Source organism: Labeo rohita, chromosome 2 (assembly GCF_022985175.1).
Source record: "Labeo rohita strain BAU-BD-2019 chromosome 2, IGBB_LRoh.1.0, whole genome shotgun sequence".
In the NCBI taxonomy this organism is placed as follows: Eukaryota; Metazoa; Chordata; class Actinopteri; order Cypriniformes; family Cyprinidae; genus Labeo; species Labeo rohita.
The window spans coordinates 24484999-24507605 of record NC_066870.1 but is presented as its reverse complement, the minus strand read 5'-3'; the positions used below and the strand labels follow the sequence as shown (position 1 = coordinate 24507605).

The following is a 22607-nucleotide window of genomic DNA, read 5'->3' as shown; positions in this document are numbered from 1 at the left end:
TATATACTTTTTAATGTCAAACGCTGTCAGAACGCCCAAACGCTCAGCGCGGAAAAGATATGCTTAAAAAAGTATTATTGCAGAACAGGTCGTTGTTATTAGAGGCTGTTTCATTATTATTTGTAGTATATTTTAAATATCATTATAATTTACTATTCATTTGATGATGCACACACACAGGATTGTGGGAAATCTTGCTGCCTTCAAAATTTGATTAGGAAGCGAAGCAGAATTTGGATTCGGATGTGCATTGATGCCTTCCCGCCTTGGAATGCTGCCTCCAAAGGCAGCATTTTAGAGCTTTCGGACACAGCCTTTGAAACATTTGGGAAAATGCAAGTACACAAGTCAGAAAAATTTACAACACTAGTGTTTCTTGTATATTTTAATCAAAAATCTTACATATTGTGCCTTTCATGTATTATGAACAAAGTAAAAATAAAGAATACATTTAGAAATTTAACCAAAAACATCTATAAACTTTAAATTATTTTAGCACTGTAAAAATTGTCATTGTTGATTCATGTATTAAATCAACTGTGTGTCTAGTTTTGTGCATTTTTGCGACTTTGGAGCCCCCTACAGTAAGTAAGGAATTCACTGTCGTAAATACATCACAGTCATAATTACGGTGGATTTGTTGCTGTTGTAATGCAATCCGTCTTTTCGCATACTTTGGTACCCGCTCACCAAACTGTAGTGTTGCCAAGTCTGCGGTTTTCCCGTGGAATTGGGCTACATTAACACTGTTGCCGCGGGTTGTTTTTGACGACGTGAGTTGAGTAGACCCCAATAACGTCACATTTAGCCCCTGAAATGCGAATTTACTAGGGGAACCCCGTCAAAAACTTGTATTTTATCCCCCAAAACGCGATTTTTAACGGGGACCCGCCCCTCAGAACGTGATTGGGCTAGTTTTAAATAGCAATTGGCCGTTTTTTTTGTGAAAACCTGGCAACCCTGCCAAACTCCCAGAACAGACATTTGTATAGGAGCGTGGGAAAGAAACAGAAGTCAATATAACTATAACACTATATACTATTGCCTTACTATAAGATATCAGAATGATTTTGAAACTGATAATCAAAAAATTATTATCCTACGGAGATGTATCAACCTTATTTTTGCTGTAAGCGTGGCCATTTGTAAATCTTATGGGTCTGTCTTCCATCTCATCTGCGTCCAGCTATTTTTATCTGTACAAAACAGCTCATTTTGTTGCTTGATTTTGCAAATTGATGTCTTACCATATTATTTTAAAATATTATCTTTATTACGAGCACACTGGTTTGTAGTGCAAACAGTTTTACCGTTTACAGCACCTTGTTATTCTTCTCGTTTTTTTCCCTATGGCGGCTAATGAACTGGAAGTCTCGCACATTGGGTGACTTCAGCGTTGAAGAATAAGATGGATAGAAGAATTAAATATTCATAAGCTATAAAAATCAAACAGTCTAAATACAGCAGGGTATTAAGTCCCAGTATGATATCTAGTATTAAATATTAATGTGTACAGTAAAGCACTTTTATGGCTGTTGCATTGTCAAAATTATGCTAGTGAACTAAAATATTTGCTCTGTAGGATGCACCACAAAAACCAGTGTGCACTGAGATTTTCTTACAGAGGTCAGAAATGAAGCAATGATAAAAGCCCATGTCATAATAGTTCTGGTCAAAGCATAATACCAGCTGTTTAAATGCATGCCCTTGTAATCATGTCGCAGGTAACAGATATCAGTGCCCCTGACATTCATGTTCATGGGGAACTGAAAGGTAGAATGAGAAAGTGTGAGGTAAAGAAAAGACTCAAATCTGCATATGAGGACATGGTTTATTTTATTAAAGGCATAGCTGATTCCAGCGTTTACAAGTGTCCACAAAGAGACAAGAACACAATAAATCAAGCCCATTATAGAAGGAGATATCCTCACCCCCAACTATTCCCTGACAAAATCCTCTAAAAAAACAAAAGAAAAAAAAAAAAAAAAAAAGAACTTGACTGGATATCTCCCTCATCCAAAATACAAGGCATTCTGAAAGATGGATTTCATGCAGAATCAGTGGCAGACTGAATTTAGGGTTGGGACAAACTTTTCTTAGTGGTAAACTGAATGTAAAAAGCTGGCTGTTATATTTTCTTTTAGCTTTACTATTGGAATGTTATATTACGGCCCAGAGGCGCAAGGCTGTTGTCCTGTGATCAGCATTGTAATGTACATCACTACAGAAGCCACAGTTAAAAGATGGATACTGGACAACAGGGAAAAAATCCACATTTACAATGCAGTGAGATACAGGGTATCGAAAAAAGCACATTCACACAAGACTGTGCACCACAAGTCCATCCAAAATAAAAGAATGTTAGGCGTCCACAGCAACCAATCAGAGCACAGGCTTCTGAAACTCCTTGCTGAACGATTCTAAAAAGAAAACGAAAGATGAACAAAATGGGGCGCGCAGCTCCCACTGAAAACTTTGCTCGTAGATTTATTTTTTATTTTTTGATACTTTGACCTAACTCAACTTTTAAGGTTCCATTTAATTATTTATTCTTCTATTTTTTAATACAATTTTAAATGCAACAAGAGAAGCACAATCACACGGCAAATAGACACATCATTTAAAGTTTATCTTTAATAAAATGTTCTCTACTCAAAAATAAAAACACGCTTTATTCTCATCATACAAGAGAGTACGTCTTTCATATAACCTTCGCCGAACAAAAACATCTTACCGAACCAGGAAGAAATAACCACCGTGAACGCTTATAGATATTTCGGCACAAACCCCTGGCCCCAGAACATCTCTACCAAACAGTGGCACCTACACAAGGTCTCGAAGGCCTACTCAGTGCTATATCCTCTATTGAAAAGAGAACCGTTACGTTTTCAAAACAATATCTGCTTTTTAGTTAGAAGGAAAACAAAACAAACAGGCTGCAAACAGGGCGTCTACGACGACGTGACCACGTGACGCTAACCTGAGGCAACCGACGATACACGTTACAAGATTTCAGAACGAAGCAGTAATCGGGCTCGCCGCTCTTCCTCAAGAGTCGACGTTTTAGTGCTAAGCGTGACGGGAGCTGAAGCGTCCTTTCGGAGGTACGTTCTGTGGTTTTTAAACCGAGTACAGTGGCTGCGGAGATGGTACCTGAAAGGAGAACAATTCAGTGGCTGTGAGGTTGCTGTGGGAAAACGGGGTTCGCATCCCTTTCCGCCGAGCTAACGGCGTCACAGCTAGACCCGTTCGCCTCGTCCCTACAGTGCCAACCGTGATGCTAGCGATTCCTTAAAACAAAAATAGAGAAAGAACAACAAAAGGAAGAGAGAAAACACAGACCAGGCACAAAGAGAGCTGATAAAGCTTAAAACTATTAATAAAAAGGCAGAACATGAACAAAGGAAGCCATTATGCGTTTAAGCTAGAGAATAAAGAAATGAGGAGAGGAGGGAGAAGGGGAGGCACACATTTATATCGAATGAACTCCCCCATTAGCAGTAAACTATTGAACATATTTACCGAATAATATTTCAGAGAGCTAAAACTGCTACAGAACAAGTCACAAAATACAGTATTGTTAATAATTGCAGTCTCTATTGCAGCTAATGATACTACATCCTACATCTATAGTCTAACCCCCAACTCCGCTTGATACTGATTTGAGCTATAATGTCGCTATGAGCTTCATAATGGTTCGAACTTTAGAGACGTTCCCTGTCCCGTTCTGCGAACTCTTCTTACAAATCAACAGACTGTACATGACAAGACCATGATCCATGCCTGTGTCGACCTAAGTCCTAATATCCGAGCACGTTCTCTAGAAGCGCGCTTCCACGCCGTTCGCATTATCCTTCATTCATTCTTTTTTATTTATTTTTTAATATTCTGAACACGACGAATCCCTCTGAGAAAATGAATCCAGACTTGGAATAAAACACAAAACCAGTCCTTCTTTCTTTTTTTGTCCCTCGTAACGCCACGTCTGCCGTCAATAAACATCCCTTCCTGACACGCACGCCCGCCCTCAACTCCTTAACGTGCGGCGTGCCGGTCACACAGAGCGATTTAAGCAGGTGGCATGAGGGTGTCTAGTCCAGAGTCTTAAGTCCAGATGAGACAGGAGAATGACCTTTGACCCCCAGAGGAAGCGAGGTGGCAATCAGAGAGAGTTTGTCCCTCCATCAGAGTCAGTGTTCTGCAGCGGCTACGTGCTGAGCAGCGTGACAGGTCAAGTGCTTGCACGCCCTCACAGGGAGAGAGACAGACAGAGTGAGTGAGAGAGATAGAGGAGAGGAGAGGGCTGCACGTCCCTCGTCGGTCAGGCGAGCGGTTCGTTTTGAGCCTGTCGCTTCACATCGTTCGCCGTCTCCAGCCTCCGCGCGCAGGTAATGCCGGAAATTTCCGATTGGAGCTTGTGGTGTTTCACCTCTTCTGTTGAATCATGTTTCACACAAGTGCGTCTTCCCGTGGACTCTCAGTGTGGCGGGTTCATGTTGCCGTGGCCACGCTGCTGCTTCTGTTTCTGCTGCATCAGCAGCTGCTCCAGAGCAGACGGACCGGGCTGCATCATAGAGCTCGACCAGATTGACTACAGAAAAAGAAGAATGAGGAAGGAAATTAAGAAAAAAAAAAAAAACCCCAATATACATGTTTTCAATCTCTGCAGCCTCAATATACGAGTACATGAACACATAGACAATCTCTAAAACTGCTTAAAAAGTCACTTCATGAGCATTTTAAAGTTTCTTGTGAGAATAAAAACCAAAACTACCGTCATATATACAAATAGAAACTTAAAGATTTTAACAGCTACCTGCCAAATAAAAGTTCAGAAGAAACTGACACAAATAAATTACTTAATGAAATATGTACTACTACTTAGGGCTGAGAGATTTTATTGATTAATTAGAATTTAATGTTTTGCCATGATTTTATTTTTTAGAAATCGAAGAAAATAGAAATACCACCAAACGTTAAAATTGGACACTAATATGCCAATGATAACAGTAAAGAGAAATAAACTATCCAACCGCATGCCAGCGCATGTGATTAACCGTTTTTAACAGGACACGTTTTTGTGTTGACAAAGATGTGACACGGGCAGTGGAATAGGAAAAGCATGCAAAAAGATGGAAGTGAACTTCTTTTAACTTGAGCGCCACTGCGAGAGACACAAGTGCAACAGTGAAACGCATCCATGTTTACAAAGAATAAACAAATCAGTGCAAACGGCTGTAAATAACTACTAATATATGCCTAATATTTCATGTTTACATCATGGTGACAGGCTAAAAGCTGTTGTTTATTGTTTTTACAGATCATTTAGAGTTAATACTGGTGTAGTATACTAATAATAGCATAATATGTATAAGACAAGTTTGTATAAGATGCAGTTGTAGTTCATTTACATCATGTTGACAACTTCACGTGTGGTGCACTTGGAATAGCAATAAAGAAAAACTTACTTAAATCAAGTTGTAGTTACATTTTCAAGTTGACTAATTAAAAATCGTAATAAATAAATAAATAAATAATAATAAAAAAGTTTTTTTTTTGCGATAATTGCCCAGCCTTACTACTACTAATAATAAATTACTATTATAACAATTTTCCCTTAAAAACAGAAATTAACAGAATTTAGTTACCAGAAAAATGTAAATACACAAAACAGTATAATCTGAAATAATACTGAAAAATGAAAGAAATACAATAATAATGAATTATTACTTTTTTTTCTAAATCAATTATTTAGAGATGCTTTTGATTATTAAAAATGTAATGAAACCATTAAAATGGAATTGGAAAATTTATAAAAAATAGAATTTGGTAAACAAAACTAATTTCATAGGGCTTTAAAAAAAAAAATGTCATTTTGGTTAAACTTTTAACAAATTGCTGTTAAATTGTGTAAGTTTCATGATTTCAATTAATTACACATGCCTTTTCATTAATAAAATTTAATTTACCTATTAAAACAGAGTCTAGGAAAAAAAAAAATCCAGAAAAAAATAAAATAGAAAAAAATGAATTTGGAAACAAATAAAACCAAATTTGGGAAACAATAAAACAGATTTCATAGGGCCCTAGAACAACAACTGCTGGTCTGTGAATGTGTAGAAAAAAAGTATAATGCTAAATGTTAGACAGAACATCCCATGCTACCTTGAAACTGTCAAGAAGGACAGTGGATGAGTCCTCCATTGGCATATCCTGGGCTGCCCAGCTGCTGGTTGGCGCCCCCTGGTGCCAGCTGTTGGTATCCGGCACAGAGGAGGACGAGGCAGATGGCAGGTAGTCCAACCCAAAGCCACTCACACCTGAAGACAGTAATACCAACCATTCACATTAACAAATATGATTAACAGCTTATTTATTACTTAATATGACAAAGAGACTACTTGTGGCCGATCAGACTATTTTTTAAATTTAAGATTGTCAATAACACAAGCATAATAATTACTGCAATTAAATGTATATTCATTCTATAAACAATAATAATTAAACATTAAAATTGCAAATAAGTAATTTAAAAATATCACTTTGAAAAAATAATTTGAACTTAAAAAAACACATGCAAGATAAACAGACTATAGATAATCCTGTTATGGCATTTACAAAAAAAAAAAAAAAATAATAATAATAATAAATAAAAAAAAAAATAAAAAAAAACACAAAAAAACATAAACGGTCAATGTTACTTAAGTCATCGACCACTAGAATAGACACACAAACCAATACAGCTTGGAAATAACTAGCATTACCAGTCTTTTCAGCCTTCCAGCGATCAGTTCCACGACGGTCTCTGCTGTCAGGCGTCCCAATGGGGCCGAAGTTGGAGAAGGGTAGGGAGCTGTGGCTATGCGTGGGTGGGGATGAAGGCAGGCTGCTTGGGTTGGAAGAGTGAGGGGACTGACTGGCTGGTGTGGAGTGATCTATAAAAACAAATGATGGGAACAGATTGTTAACAAACTGATGCTGCTAGTTCACTTGTACAAAATAATGGCTATGAAATTATTCTGACTGAATTATAATGAATGATATAATCCTTATTATATGATATTTTATAATTGATAACATACTACATTAAATCAAAATCACAATATGGTACCTGAGCTAGCAGGAAGGGAGGGGGACCATGGAGTTCCTTCAAACAGGGAGTAAAGCGAAGGCTCCTGGTGCATCATGGGTGCGTCGGGCTTAGACGCAGGAGCCATGTTTTTACCGTAGGCCTCGCTGAAAATGCTGTTGTTCTGGTAGGAGCTCTCCTGGAAACAAAATAAATTCATCAATATTTGGGCTTTTTAATAATTCTATATCTCACTGGCCATTAGTATTGATAGACATAGTGGAGAAAGGGTAGAAAAAGGGGAAAATGTTATCAGGAAATGTTGCAAGCCAGATTCAAATGTGGTTATTGTACTTCATAATGTGTTTACCAGTCAGCTCTGACAAAAATAATAATAATAATAATAATAATAATAATAAAATTAATTTAATTAAAATAAAGCAACATCCAGGCCAGCAAACACAAAAACTGGTTAAGTTTTGAATGAAAACACTGCCACCTGGTGACCTTTGATCTATAATGCAAGCAAGAACTAAAGTGTTAGTTTGGGGAAAAAAAATAAAAAAATAAAAAAATAAAACAGCTAAGCAGCCTTACCTGAATGGAAAATCGGGGAAGGAGAGAGGATTGACCAATCACATCAGCTCCACTGTCTAGTCGTGACTGATTTGGCAACTACAAAAGGAAAGAAGAACAAAAGATGAGAACACTGCAACAGACATGGAAGTTAAAACAGATAAAACATTTTTTAAGCAGACTGCCGCAGTACTAGGAAAAACTATATTTTCCAGAAAGGCAAACATTTATAACAAATATAAGATACAGTACATATTGCACACTACACATACAGTACAATAAAATTATTTTAACAGACAAAAATTAAATATACCAAGATATTAATTTGAATATGAGCAACCTCTTTCAATATGGTTTAGTATCCCAGGATGCACCTCAGGAAGTTATGTGTGTCCCGTACATGCGTTACACCTTAGTTTCAATAACTTTCATTATACGCTGATTATTATATATGGAAAACGGTAATAATAAAGTAGGTATGTACGAACTGTTACTAGTATTGTACAAAGGAACCAGATTTGAAAACTCAACATCCACTCCAGCCTGACATCATGATAGGAGGAGAACTACATACAAACATGTTCCTTCCAGGAGCAGAATTAAGAGGGCCAGCCAAGGCCTGGTAGAAATCATGAGGTTTAGTAAAGAGCAATTCCTCCTCCTCCTCAAAATCCGCCAGAGTCTTTAACAGGTCTGGGGGCAGAAGAGGGGAGCTCTTGTTGTCCTAGTGAGAGACGAGGCACAAAGGGAAAGGAAGGAGAGAGGGAGGGAGGGAGGAAAAAGGGATGAGAGAAACAGGACGTAAGAAAATAGGAAGCGGCCTGTTATAGCTATCTAAGAGAAAAACAGCAGCCTGTGAAGATCACTGCGACTTCTGTTCACGGCCTATGATAAAGCTGTCTGACTTACTCAAAAGTAAATTAGTGTTTCAAACAACACACAAATGCATCACAGCATAATTCACAGCAGTTAGACAGCTAGAGATGGAAACGTGAAAGAAGAGATGAAAAATTAGAAAGCATGCGCGTCTCAACCGCTGAGATCAAGTTTCAATAAAATGTGGTTGTAAATGATCTCCAGCTTATGCCGGAAACCCATGATAATCAGAGTCATAACAGATATTGTACAGACGCTAAGCCCGTAGAAACCAAAGGCAAGTGAAAGAAACTGACTGAGAATAAGGACTGCAGCTGTGTTTGGAAAGGAACGCTTGCTTGCTGCTTGGAGATCACTGCACCAAGCAGTACACTATTAATAAATAATGTGAACACATTATGAAATGATAAACGTTTAAAACATTCATGAACTATTGCATGCTTGACCGCATGTTGTATGTTTTAAAGTCATGAATGATGGAAGTTATTAATTTGGAAATAAAAATATTTTAAATCCAAATTTGTTTAACATGTCTTAACACTTAAAGAACTGCACTGAATTATACAATAATGTTTTCCACAAAAACATTAATCAGCACGACTGTTTTCAACAATGATTGTAAATATTTCTTGAGCAACAAATCAGCATATTAATAATTTCATCTGCCTCAACTTTTGAGTGCAACAGCCACTTCTCAAAATTCAATCCACAGTCGGTCCATAGAACCAAGTCCCCTGCCAACGTTTTTTTTTCTTTTCTGATGATCCGTTACACTCGGATGTGCATCACAACACAGCAGAAATGATGTCACTACTTCCATTTTCACAACATTATTGTTTTTACTGTATTGATTGAATAATGCAATTGAATAATTGCAACCTTGGAGAGAAAAACAAATACCTTACTGATCCTACTGATATTGGTAGTTTATGCTAAATAAATAAATGTAATATTTATTTATTTTTTTTAAATATACTACCAGTCAAGTTTTGAACAGCAAGATTTTTAATGTTTTTAAAGAAGTCTCTTCTGCTCACCAAGCCTGCATTTATTGATCCAAAGTACAGCAAAACCAAGATTTTTACTATTTAAAATAACGTTTTCTGTTTGAAAATGTTTGAAAATAATTTATTCCTGTGATTTCAAAGCTGAATTTTAGCATCGTTACTCCAATCACATGATCCTTCAGAAATCATGCTAATATTCTGATGTGCTGCTCAAAAACAATTATTATTATTATTATTATTATTGTTAAAAAACAGCTGAATAGAATTTCTTTGATGAACACAATGTTCAGAAAAAAATACCATTTATCTGAAATAAAAATCTTTTGTGATATTATAAATGTCTTTACAATCATTTTATAATCATTTTGATCAATTTAAAGCATCCTTGTATGAAAGTATTAATTTCTATAATTTCTTTCCCAAAAGAGATATTTCAGATAAATGCTGATCTTTCTATTCTTAGAGAATTCTTAGAGAATTTTATTCTTTAAGAATCCTGAAAAAAAAGTACTGAACTGTTTTGAATAATAATAATAATAATAACAATGTTTCTTGAACAGCAAATCAGCATTTTAGAATGATATCTGAAGGATTATGTGACACTGAAGACTGGAGTAACGATGCTGAAAATTTTGCTTTTAGCAAATAAGTTACATTTTAAAATATATTCAAACAGATCATTAAATAGTAAAATACAGTAAAATATATTTCAAAATGTTACTGTTTTTGCTGTACTTTAAATCAAATAAATGCAGGCTTAGTAAGCAGAAGAGACTTCTTTAAAAATAACAAAATAAAAAACAAAACTATTTTTTTTTTTTCTATTGTTATTTCACATTTTTTACGCTAAGTATGCATAATAAAGTAATATGATAGTATGCTATTATCATATATAATAAGCCTGACATTTATTTTCTTCTAACAGAGAGGAGAAAGAATGCTAACTTCATATGGAGGGCCTCTGGGCATGTTCTCCTGGTCAGGGCAAAAGACTCCAGGCTGACGTTTGCCCATTCTTTCCCCCATTCCGCTCCTGCCCTCTCCTCCCATGTGGTAAGAAGGCTCCCAATAGAAATCTTGCATTTTGACCTCCGGAAACTTCATCTTCTTGTCCATGCTGGGCTGAGGGGGCTGCATGCTCATGGGGTGTTCGAAAAGCTTCATTGGGTCCTGGGTGGGCATGAAGAAAGGCTGTTTGACTGGCATCTGCATGGGCATTTTCTGCATGGTGGGCTGTGTTTGGTGCTGGTTCCACATTTGACCAGGCTGCTCAGGCACCTGCATGTAAGACTGCAAGCACAAAATAAAAAAGAAGAAAAATAAGAGATTACCCAACAAGGTCAGCAACATCCATGTTTCTAAGTAGTCTCCATGGTAATCGGACTTGTCAAGGAAACAGGAGGGCAGATACTGAACCTCATCACCACAGGAGCCAATAAAGTGGGCATAATAAGGTATGGTTATTTTTTAATGTAATACCACTTGCTTAGAGACCCAGAAATGAAAATTCTGTCAAACTATCCCTTTGAAATAAAAGCGTCACATTACCTGTTGCATGCTGTGATGATGTGGCGGACTTTTTCCAAGCTGAGAGCTCTGCTTTGTGGGTGACTGCTGCTGTTGCTGTTGTTGTTGTTGCACTTGAAGCTGTACAGATTGTTGCAAGGCCTGTTGGGATGGCTGTGGAGGGGGAGGCTGTGTCTGCTGAGGCTGTGGAGGGCCTTGGTTTAGGGCTCCAGGACCCGAGGGTCTCTGCTGGCTGTAGGGAATGTGTGAGGGTTTCCCCGTCTGCACTGGATTGGCAGATTGAGGGTGGGAAGCAGTCTGGAGGAAGGGTGCGGGTACAGATACACCTGTGGGGAAGGTGAAGCCTGGGCTCATGGAGAATGCCACAGGAGGAGGGATCACATATGCTGGTGGGGGAAATCCTAAAATAGAAAGGAAAAAAAAGGAAGAGGAAGTGAGCACTGACTAAATAGTACATGTGTTAATAATGTTCAGATGTGCCATGTAGGTAAGTGTCTGAGGGTACCTGGTCTGCTGGGCAGAGGTGGGAAAGCTCCTGGGTGGTGGATGGGGATAAATTGTGAAGAGCATGTTGTTTGAGTCTGTGTGACTGGAGTCTTCCTCGCCTCTGACACTGGAGTCTTCCTCATCTCAGTCTGAGTCTTCACCTTGCAGCAAATCAAAGAGGAGATCAGGAGGAGTTCACACATTTGAAAAAGAATTAACACAGAATGAGACAGGTAAAATCTCTCACCTGTTTCCCAGCATCCGTAGTTTTATCATGACTGTTTTTCTTCACCTCACTCTTTCTCTTGCCCTCTTTCTTCTGCTCGTTCTTCCCTTGAATTCCATTTCCTTTATTAAACGCAGCTCTGTCCTTTCCTGCATCCCTCTGGTGCTGGGTCCGGTTCTGTTCTCTACTTTGCTCTCGAGGTTTGATGTTCTCTTTGAAGGTGACCACAGGTCTCTCACTGCCATCTAGCCCACTGTTCTGGTTCTTTCCAGCTGAGAGGACCGACTTCAGGCCCTGGGTGCTGTCGTTCGGGGTCTGCTCACCATTAGATGACTCCTGGAGAACAGGTGTGTCTTTTTCCTGTGGCTCTTCCACTACCATCTCAGGGATATCAGTGATGAAGAGCAGAAGGCCATCACTTATACGACACTGGATCAACCTGTTGATGCCAAAAGTAAAAATGAAATTTTGCACACAAAATCCTGAGGAGAAAAACAAGCTAATAAGCTGATAATCTAAGAAAAGAAAAAGAAAATTGAACAAAGCAAGAAAAGGAAATGGAAAAATGAAAGAAAGCTACAGAAAGGTTAAGTCAAGAACAGTAAAAGAAAAAAGCAAAGCAAAGAAAATCAAAGGGAAATTACTACTGAGCAGAAAAATTATTAAACAATTTACTTTTTAAAGCTAGAAGGAATATTTAAGGTGATGACAGACTTCAGGAAAGTCCAAGAAAGTCCAAGGCAGTATGAAATGAAAATGAAACAATGGCTCACCGTGGTTGGTTGTCAGCCACCCACTTGCCCAGGCTGATGAGTCTCTGGTGTCGGGCATGAATTAACAGGCTCTCTTTGCCAACCACGATACCCTGATGCCCTTTAGAGAAGTCTAGCATTCTAAAATCATGAAATAACAGCCTTATAAAAAAAAAACAGCTAAAATAGTAACATGTGCGTAAAATAAGAGTTAAAAACAAGAACAGCAATCAATTAATCATGAAGGATTACCTTAGAGCTGGCCGAAGGGCCAGAAAGCCTTGCAGTTCAAACTCCTCAGGCAGTGGAATCACTGTGAAACAAACAATCATGATTGTTAACAAAAAGAAAAGAAGCATTTATAAGCAAAGATATTTCATGAGCAAATACAAGCGTGTGATGCAGTGCTCACTACCTGACGCATTTGACACATCCTCCTCCTTAGGCTGAAAGCTGTTCAGAATGGACACCAGCCATGGCCAGATGCTGTGAGACGCCAAAGATGTGTCATTTTAACAGTATTCAATACCTCAAAGTCTTGGCTTACACAGAATCATTTTAAAATGTCATGAAATTGATTGTGGGTATTGTTGCTGAAATTATGCAAAACGTGGATTCAAGAGACTCAGGCTTTTAAGAACTACCAGCTAAAATCAGCTAGCTTCAGTTTTGAAACTGAAATGAAACCTACATATTCAAAAAAAAAAAATGTTCAGTACTATAGTGGAAGGAAAAAAGGAAGCCTTTCTTACTACTGCCGCTTGTCCATGGCACTTTCATTGAACACACTGGGTCGAAGCCTTAGCCAGTCCAGAGACACTTTGATGGCAGGAAGAGGGCACTCCCCCATGATCTCCTCTCGGTTCTTATTGAGTAAAGCTCGGCTTAACATCACGCCCAGGAAAGACACTAGAGAAAGATAAAGACATTTATCACCACATTTACAGAATTACATTATAGTTTAGATTTTCTCAAACAGTCTCAAAACAGTTCTAAGGCTGCAGTTAAAAATGGTCTTTTCACAATTAAAATAGTCAATTTTGGTCATTCTAAAATTAGGGATGTACTGAAATTTCAGCCACCGAAAAATTTCTGGTTTTCGGCCAAAAGAGAAAAATGGACGAAAATACGAGCCAAAAATATATGGCGCACCACAGCGACCAGTAGTGTTCAACGCACAGGTTTCACTCTGCCTCTAAGCCATCGTCTCTGCGCAGCGTGATGCTTCACTCAATATTTTGCTCATATAGATGAAAACGGAAGTCACGCCTGACTCTTAACCTGAAGGATGCTTCGCATTTCCGGGCTCCGTTGTTTCTAGTCAAATTAGCGTATACTCCAAGCTTATAATTTAATGTTAAACCTATTAAAATATTTTTAAAAAGCAGATGGCTCCATAGCGCCATCACTTTGCAAGGTTGCAATGACCGTCATTTGTCAGTGCCTCACTACTCAAAATTTAATGAGTGTGTAGATGACGCTACCCTCTCGTGATGCTATGCTCTGTTCACATGCTCTGATAATCATAGTTTTGTAAGACTATACATTATTTGAATAATTAGTCCAAAAAAAAAAAAAAATGAATATAAAAGATATAAATAAAAATATAAAATAAAAGATAATATAAAAAATAATATAAAAAAAGATAATATAAAAAAAAAGCTATTAATATATTTTCTGTCTAATTTTATTGTTACTTCGAATAAAAGTGTGTAATTTTATTGACTTTATAGTGGGTTTTTTTAAATTGTTTTTTTGTTTTTGTTTTTTAATTAAATATCATTAAAATTACTAAGTCAAAATGACATATATTATATATTATATTATATATTATATTATTTAATAAAATTATAAATAATTATGAAGCATTTTCAGTTTGTTTTTGGGCCAAGAGCATCCACAATTTTCTGTTCCCGTTTCGGTCCAAAATTTTCATTTCAGTGCATCCTTATCTAAAATGTAATTCAGTTTTATTTTGCTCCATGGTTCATACCGTTTGCATGTTACTCAGGGTAAATAATTAATCTTGACATTGATAAACATTGATAATAAATGTTTCTTGAGCACCAAACCAGCATAACAAAATTATTTCTGAAGGATCACGTGACACTGAAGACTGGAGTAATGGCTGCGGAAAATTCAGCCTTTCCATCACAGGCTATTTTAAATACATAAAAATAGAAACGTATTTTAAATTGTTATAATATTCATAATATTACCACTTTTTACTGTATTTTTGATCAAATAAACAGAGCCTTGATGAGCATGAGAAACACCTTTAAATTACAACCCTTAAAGGGATAGTTCACCCAAAAACGAAAATTCTGTCAATAATTACTCTCATGTCGTTTCAAACCTGTAAGACATTCATTCATCTTCTGAACACAAACTAAGATATTTCTGATAAAATACGAGAGCTTTCTGACCCGGCATAGACCCGGCATAGTAGTTGCGTTGCTGTCTATGCAGGAAAGCTCTCAGATTTCATTAAAAATTTGTGTTCTGAAGACAAACAAAGGTCTTGCAGGTTTGGAATGACATAATAATATTTGGGTTTGTAATTAATGACTGATTTTTTATTTTGGGGTGAACTATCCCTTCAAACTTTTAAATGGTAGTAAGTATCTTTCAAAATCACAAGTTGTAATGTGCTTAACCTGGGATTTAAAAAGACCATAAGACATTGGTTAAGTGCAGTGTGAAAAGAAAGACATACTGAAGAGGCCAAGGAGTTGGACCCAGCTGATCTGCTCGTCCGAGCTGTAGCTGTGCTCATCTGCCTCATTGCTGAAGTCTCGGAGGTGGTGCAGTTCAAACAGGTTTATCACTGTGATATGGACCAGCTGCTGGGAGCTGAAAGCTTTCTGAAGAATCAGCCTCTGCGGAGCGAATTAGTAAGAATATTAATGAGCACACAAATTCAAACTAAGAAAGAGTGAGACAGAAACCTGTCAAATAACTGCCACCTTAAGTTAATGGGGGAAAATAATGTGAGGTGCTACAGCTGGTGGTTTTGGCCTTACCTGGAACTGCTCCTCTAATTTCTCTCTCAGGGTGTTCAGCTTATCCAGGCTTTTGCAGAGATAAACATGGCCGTGAAACTTGATGAAGGCCTTAATAAAATCAGACACGCTCCATTTTGTTTTGACCTCATCACGGCTGTAGGTTAAAGAGACACAGGAGAATTAAGCACTGGCTTGCATATGATAATGTGAGCAAAATATTAAATATTAAATGTAAATATTCTGACCTCTCAAGGGCCTTGGAAAGAGCTTTCTGTAGGTTAGTGGAGGCAGCAGGGAAGGGGAATTTGACAGCAATGCTCCTGCAGTAGTAGAAGATTGTTGTGAGGTGGTCTCCTTTGGAAGAAGCCAGGATGGCCAGTTGATTGTAAGGTTGACCTGAAAGCAGAGGGGAAAAATAAAATTCTTAATTCATTTGTTTTAAATTCAAATGTCAGCAGTGTGCCTGAGAATATGAAAACAGATACCAACCATTTGACGGAACAAGTTGAGCTGCATGTCTGTAGTACGACTCAGCCTGGCTGGTTTGGTTCCGATAACGTGCTGTGAATTGCGCAAAATAAACCACAACCAATTAAACCCTCCCATGCATAGCGCTCTTCCCAATTTCTATGCGTCTAAATATTTTATATTCATAATAGCAGCAAAGTGGTTTGCTGGTGTTTTCCACAAGCTAGCTACAAAATGTCCTGAGTGAGCTCACCAATATCTCCAAGATGGACAAGACAGTGCTGGCAGATGTAGGAACAGGAGCTGGGTTGGGGCTTCACTATGGCGCTGGTGCTGCTCTGCTTATTGCTGATGATGCCAAGCTGAGATGATTTCACACGGCAAGGCAAGTCCACATTAAACACCGTGCACAGCTCCTGCAACAACTGAGGATCCAGAAGGAGATTTTTTTATTATATATATATATATATATATATATATAGAAGGCACTACAGCTCAACACAGAACAGCAGACTGGCATAACAATTGGTCATGTGACACAAAGCTTGTCTGTGGTTGTTTCAGCCACAATCTGCTTAACAATGAGCACTGTACAATAACCAAGCTTACTTGTGTGTAGAATCCACTAGCTGCCTCAAGAAACAGGGACAGATTGGCCTGTACTTCACTTCGATTGGGGTTGGCCCTGTTCTTAGCTTGACTCTGTAGTGTGGTTATTTGATTCTTAAAAGCATGGTTCCAGCTAAAACAAAAGTGAGATGACGGTCAACCAGATATTTTAATGCATGTCAATTATACAAAGCATTATTAATGGTATTCTTACAGATCTTGTTCCACTTTCTTGTCCAGGGCGTACTCCAGGTCCGTAACCAGCATTTTCTGGTACAAGTCCTGAAGAGCCTGCCGTGACGTCCAGACCTCCGCGGCACCAAGCTTTGAATCTGCGTGACACGAGGAGTGGAACATGTTAAACATCTAATGCTGCAGCCGCACTGTATAATGTGACTAACTGTGTCTAACAGCGCCTTTCTGTTCATTTGGAGAAAGATCTGCACGTCTTAGTAACCACATTCAATGCCATGGTTACCAGAGTGACAGGGATAAGATGACAAATATGAAATACAGCAATAGTCTCCATGCAAGCTCATACATCACATCAATAATTCTAATAATCTGTGCAATTTATAACCATCAGAGTCATATTCTTGATATTTTAAAGAGGACATGTTAGATAAACACTTCTAAATAACATGCTAAGACTGAAAGACACTAACAAAAGTTTAAAGTCCTAACTAAATAGACTAAACTAGCACATACCTGTCATGTCAGCCTTCAGGGCCTCTGCCTGCCTGCTCAAAACAAGAAATGAATATGTTAATGAGGAGATGATTAAAGAGAGAATCATTGGGCAAGGTCTGGTGCACACATCTCTGGAATGAACGAGACAGCATCGCAGTTCAGGGGCTTCGTTTTTATATATTCTCAGCCTCAAGAACATTTTGTGCCTTATTTTTTATTTGTCATGCACATAGTTGATGAGTGATGACAGACAGCAAATTTAAGGCAATGCTATCGGTTTAATTAACAAAAATATTGCAAATAATAATAACTTCTTGGATATTTTAGTGGTCAGTATGTATGATTACATTTCATATATATAATTACATTTCAGGACTCAATGTTTTATTTATTTTTTTACACTACCAGTCAAACTTTTTGAACAGTAAGTTTTTTGTTTTTTAAAGTCTCTTTTGTTCACCAAGCTGCATTTTTTTAATCCAAAGTACAGCAAAAACACAAAAATTTGAAACATTTTTACTATTTAAAATAACTTTTCTATTTGAATTTATTTTAAAATGTGATTTATTCCATTGATTTCAAAGCTGAATCTTTAGCATCATTACTCCAGTCACGTGATCCTTCAGAAATCTTCAGAGATCTTTTTCAGTTGAATAGAAAGTTCAGAATAACAGCATTTGTCTGAAATAGAAATATTTTGTAGCATTATGAATGTATTTATCATCACTTTTGATCAATTTAAAGCATCCTTGCCATATAAAGGTATTAATTTCCCCCCCCCCAAAAAAAATGATACTTACTCCAAGCTTTTGAATGGTATAGTGTATGTTACAAAAGCTTTTTATTTCAGATAAATGCTGATCTTTGGATCTTTCCATTTAATGAATCCTGAAAAAAAAAGTACTCAACTGTTTTAAATACTGATAATAATAATAATGCTGTGCTTTAGATCAAACAAATGCAGGTGAGCAGAAGAGACTTCTTAAAAAAAAAAAAAAAAAAAAAACACATTAAAAATCTTACTGTTCAAAAACTTGATGCTCAAAAAAATCTGCTAGTAGTTTAGATATTTACATACTTGCCCTGCCAAATTTTCAAAAAGGATTTAAAATAGATAATTTATTTTTGAACAGAAAGTTCACATTTTCATGAAAAATGTATAGGATCTTAATTTAGAAGAACAGCTCAAATTTATACAGCTATAATATACAGACAATTACAATTTTTTTCTTTCCCTGGAATTAAGAAAATAATATGTTTTATCTAAAATATTAATATATTTAATATACTAACAGTATTAATTAAGATATTTCTATATAATAATATATAAACAATCAATATATTTTGAATCAATACAAAGCAAATTGGTTTAGAATTTGAATCTATTCTAGCAGATGCTTCTAAGACCATCCAAAAGCCAGCTTGAAAATGCTACACTGGTAAAATTTAGAGCAACAGTTAAATACAAAACATCAGTATAATAACAATGTACTAAATGTCATAGAAATATCATACAAAAACAATGTTCTGCAAGGCATAAAAACATTTACAAGATCAGTGAATGTAAAATTGTATGACAATGCAGCACTGGACCAGTTGGACAAGCAACAATTTAATCAGTTGGAAAGTCTCTAACACATGACTACAACTTGACTGTCAACTTCATAAAGCGGTCTTACTCGTACTAAATAGTAAATATTCTGGTATGGATGAGCTAATGTAAGGGTGAAAGACCTTTCTTTCACCACTTCTTCATAGAATTGACAATGAAATCTTTGAATCATCAAAAACACATTAACACACCTCTATCCAATCCTAACAATAACAAGATGATATTACCAGAGTTAAATAGCATTCTTAAACATTAACAAAAAAATTGCAATCAATAAACAAAAAGAAAAAAACATTTGTAACTTTCACAAACAGATTGATATTCTTAATAAGGAAAAATATTACCTGATACACTCATAATAAATTTTTAAAAATGACATGCATAATCATTTTTTGGCAAACTTCAAAAAGGTTGTTTAAAAAACTACCTGTCTAATGCTGTCAAAAAGCCTCTGTTCATAGGATTGTGTACTAAATGAACATCACATCAAAACAAGCAGAATGAAACCACACACCTGGATCAGCTTGAATATTGTTATCCAAGCTCTAGAGGATGCTTCATGTTACATTAAAGCATAACAACATGTAGCTTTTCTGTTGTCTCTTATCCCAATGTCTGCAAGTACAAACCCAGAGTACTACAGTTATGCTCTCAGCTGTCACTTTGGATCTGAAATGTGCAATCTGACAATCATCACAGCACCATCATTCCTTCGCCAACACTCCTCACCACCAAACAGATCTACTTAGCACACTGCTGACAACCTTTCATGTTCAAATGGCCTGGATTTGTCATTACCATCCACTAAATTAATTTACAAACTCCCTTGTCAATTCACGTCCCACTGTTTTGAACCAACGCAAGGATACTGAGGCATGTAAGATGAAAAAACTTTGACTTGCATACCAGACATTCACACAGATAAGCTCTCAAAAAAAACTAAAGAAAACTCTTATGAAATACGTGTTGATTTTGTTCTGAATCTCAGTGTTATCTGTCCAAATCGATGGGTGTTACAGTTTAAAACGACTAAAACAATGTCAAACAAGCTTGTAATCCACAAAACTGACATAACATAACACTTTATAAATCAGTATTATACCAGTGCACTGTCACCACTGGCTCATCACTGTACTTTACTATTCAACCTGAAATGAAAGGAAAAGGAAATCTGTGTAAAGCAAATGCGCAACATCGATTTTAACCTTCAGGTAAATTTTAAAGATGATTAGTCACCAGAAACCTTATGTGACTAATGTAGCGAGCATGTGTAACTGGATTGTTTTCTGACCATCCAATGGTATGTTTGTAGCTAACGCGGGCTAACACATCACCTAGCATGCCCTCCCACAACAGCTGCTATGTAGACACGAATTATCGTTACATAACGTAAATGTCGCGATTTTCCCAACCCCCCATCTATCAATCCTTTTTTGCAATATCTGGGGCAAAATGTCAGCCACTTCTGCTTGTATTCAGTTTCGTGTCTCGTTTACAGGCTAGCATGCTAAGTAGCCTAGCGTCTAGCACTGACAGCCAATGCTAGCCGAACAACATTCCGATAAACCACATTCGGCCTCAGCGGTAGAAACACGGACTCGGTCGCCAATTCGAGCCTGAGACTCTCCGGATTTTACTTACCGTAAGTATTGGGCGCAGAGGTTCATCCTGTCGGATCGCCAGTCTTTTAGACAACGACAGGTTCACAAGCTAAATCTACTCCCGGCGCCATATTGTCCATCACATCGTCATTGGTAGAAAACGGTCCAGACGTACACACAGGAGCGCGCTGAGTTACGTCACAGACCCCGCCCCCTCGATCACGTACAGTAATTACTTTTCATATACAGCTTGTCCAAAACCAGACTGTGAATCGTGGCAAGGCTAAATACTTGAAAGTCTAACGTCTCCATACAGTTTGACCTCTTATACTATTTTTGTAGGCCTCTCAACGGGGTAGGTATAATTCTAGTGTGCTACACTGAATACGAATGTACTACTGTTATGAAACGTTTCCTGCTGAGTTTAAACATCCAATATATATTTCAAACCGTAATCTCGGTCTAAAAACGGAAAGTGTGTCAAATAAATGAATGCTAAGCAGGGCTGCCAGATCTGCATAACAGAACTAGCCCACTGGCGAATTAAACACACATAATACTAGTCCATAATACTAGCATACACTACCAGTCAAAAGTTTTTTTAATGCTCACCAAGTCTGCATTTATTTGATCCAATGTACAGCAAAGACAGTATTTTTTAAAAATATTTTTACTATTTGAAATAACTGTTTTCTATTTGAATATATTTTAAAATGTAATTTATTCCATGATTTCGATGCTGAATTTTTAGCATCATAACTCCAGTCACATGATCCTTCAGAAATCATTATACCATTCTGATTTGCTGCTTAAAAAACATGTATTATTATTATTATTAAGTTGAAAACCGCTGAGTAGATTTTTTTTCGGGTTTCTTTGATGAATAGAAAGTTCAGAAGAACAGCATTTATCTGAAATAGAAATCTCTAGTAACATTATACATGTTTTTAATGATCAATTTAAAGCATCCTTGCTACATAAAATTATTAATTTCTATCATTAGTTTCCCGAATGCTGATCTTTGGATCATTCTATTCATCAAAGAATCATGAAAAAAATGTTTCAGATATTGATAATAATAAAAAATGTTTTAAATCAGCATATTAGAATGATTTCTGAAGGGTCATGTGACACTGAAGACTGGAGTAATTTTAGCTTTGATCACAGGAATAAATTACATTTTAAAATATATTCAAATAGAAAGCAGTTATTTTAAATAGTAAAATATTTTACAATATTACTGATTTTGCTGTATTTTGGATCAAATACTTGCAAGCTTGCTGAGCAGAAGAGAATTCTTAAATAAAAAACATTCAAAATTTTACTGTTCAAAAACCTTTGACTAGTGTACATATGCATATACAAATTATATTACACACAATTTTTACTTAACCATAAACACATTTTTGAAGTTTTAAATGCTGACTGTATTGGTTGCAGGCAAACTCAACACACTTGTCAAAATGCTGAAACCTCAAATAATTTGCACAAACCCTTGCAATTTATAGTCATGCGTCAGGTGTGTAATGTTTTGAGGGCTCTGATGGGTTTTGCAATTAAAGAAGGACTAAAAATACCCAATGGTTGCATTTGCTTATAGGAAAAACACCTGCATAATATCTCAAATATAATGGTTTGTTAAACTGATTTGTTTTCCCCATTTGAAACATGTTAGAGCATCAGAGAGCTTGTTTTGCAATTGATGAGTCACACTGTGACTGTAGTGCTTCCATATTCACAAGCCTGTCATCAAGGACGGTGTTTGTCGTGCTGATAAACACATCACTGATGCCAAATATGTGAGGAATAATTTTAAATATAATCCTTTAAATACAAGCCTCCGAATGCAATACATCTAAGGCTGAACTAAGGAAAAATGGCACTGATTCAAAACTACACACTGTTTGAACTAATTCATTATGTTTATTCATTGACTATAGCAGATGCTATTATCCAAAGTGCCTTATAGATGAGAATAATACAAGCAGAAGCGATTAATTCAGGCAGCTCGATTCAGCAGCTGGACTTTTAATTGCATTTGCATAATATATTGGACAGTATTTGCTGCTTACTAGTTATTATGAGTGCTTTGAGAATAGTCTG

The 22607-nt window shown here is 36.7% G+C and overlaps 1 protein-coding gene across 3 annotated transcripts; it reads right to left on the bottom strand.

The window, feature by feature from the left end:
- Nucleotides 1–1819: 1819 nt before the first annotated feature.
- smg7 (SMG7 nonsense mediated mRNA decay factor) lies at nucleotides 1820–20674 on the bottom strand. Of its 3 annotated transcripts, none has more exons than XM_051130688.1 (23): nucleotides 20545–20674; nucleotides 17310–17341; nucleotides 16816–16933; nucleotides 16602–16734; nucleotides 16246–16417; nucleotides 16014–16085; nucleotides 15770–15920; nucleotides 15543–15678; nucleotides 15236–15398; nucleotides 13272–13428; nucleotides 12935–13005; nucleotides 12772–12832; nucleotides 12541–12660; nucleotides 11789–12206; nucleotides 11561–11702; nucleotides 11077–11456; nucleotides 10474–10818; nucleotides 8220–8369; nucleotides 7667–7744; nucleotides 7112–7268; nucleotides 6765–6935; nucleotides 6166–6320; nucleotides 1820–4591 (listed from the first exon to the last, which is right to left on the bottom strand). In XM_051130688.1, exons 1-23 carry the CDS (start codon nucleotides 20568–20570, stop codon nucleotides 4478–4480), a joined length of 3522 nt encoding a protein of 1173 aa, XP_050986645.1. In that variant the 5' UTR covers nucleotides 20571–20674; the 3' UTR covers nucleotides 1820–4477. The 3 variants fall into 3 exon arrangements, with proteins under 3 accessions (XP_050986645.1, XP_050986652.1, XP_050986661.1); XM_051130695.1 differs by having other exon boundaries at nucleotides 11561–11696; XM_051130704.1 differs by lacking the exon at nucleotides 8220–8369.
- Between the last annotated feature and the right edge of the window lie 1933 nt (nucleotides 20675–22607).

Bases quoted from the DNA above. Each gene is read 5' to 3' on its own strand.
- smg7 (XM_051130688.1), bottom strand. From the start codon at position 20,570: ATGAACCTCTGCGCCCAATACTTACG. The intron at 15,679-15,769 runs GTCAGAATATTT...TTTAACCTACAG, and splicing joins CTTTCCAAGGCCCTTGAGAG to CCGTGATGAGGTCAAAACAA. The intron at 12,833-12,934 runs GTAGTGAGCACT...TTTGTTTCACAG, and splicing joins GGATGTGTCAAATGCGTCAG to TGATTCCACTGCCTGAGGAG.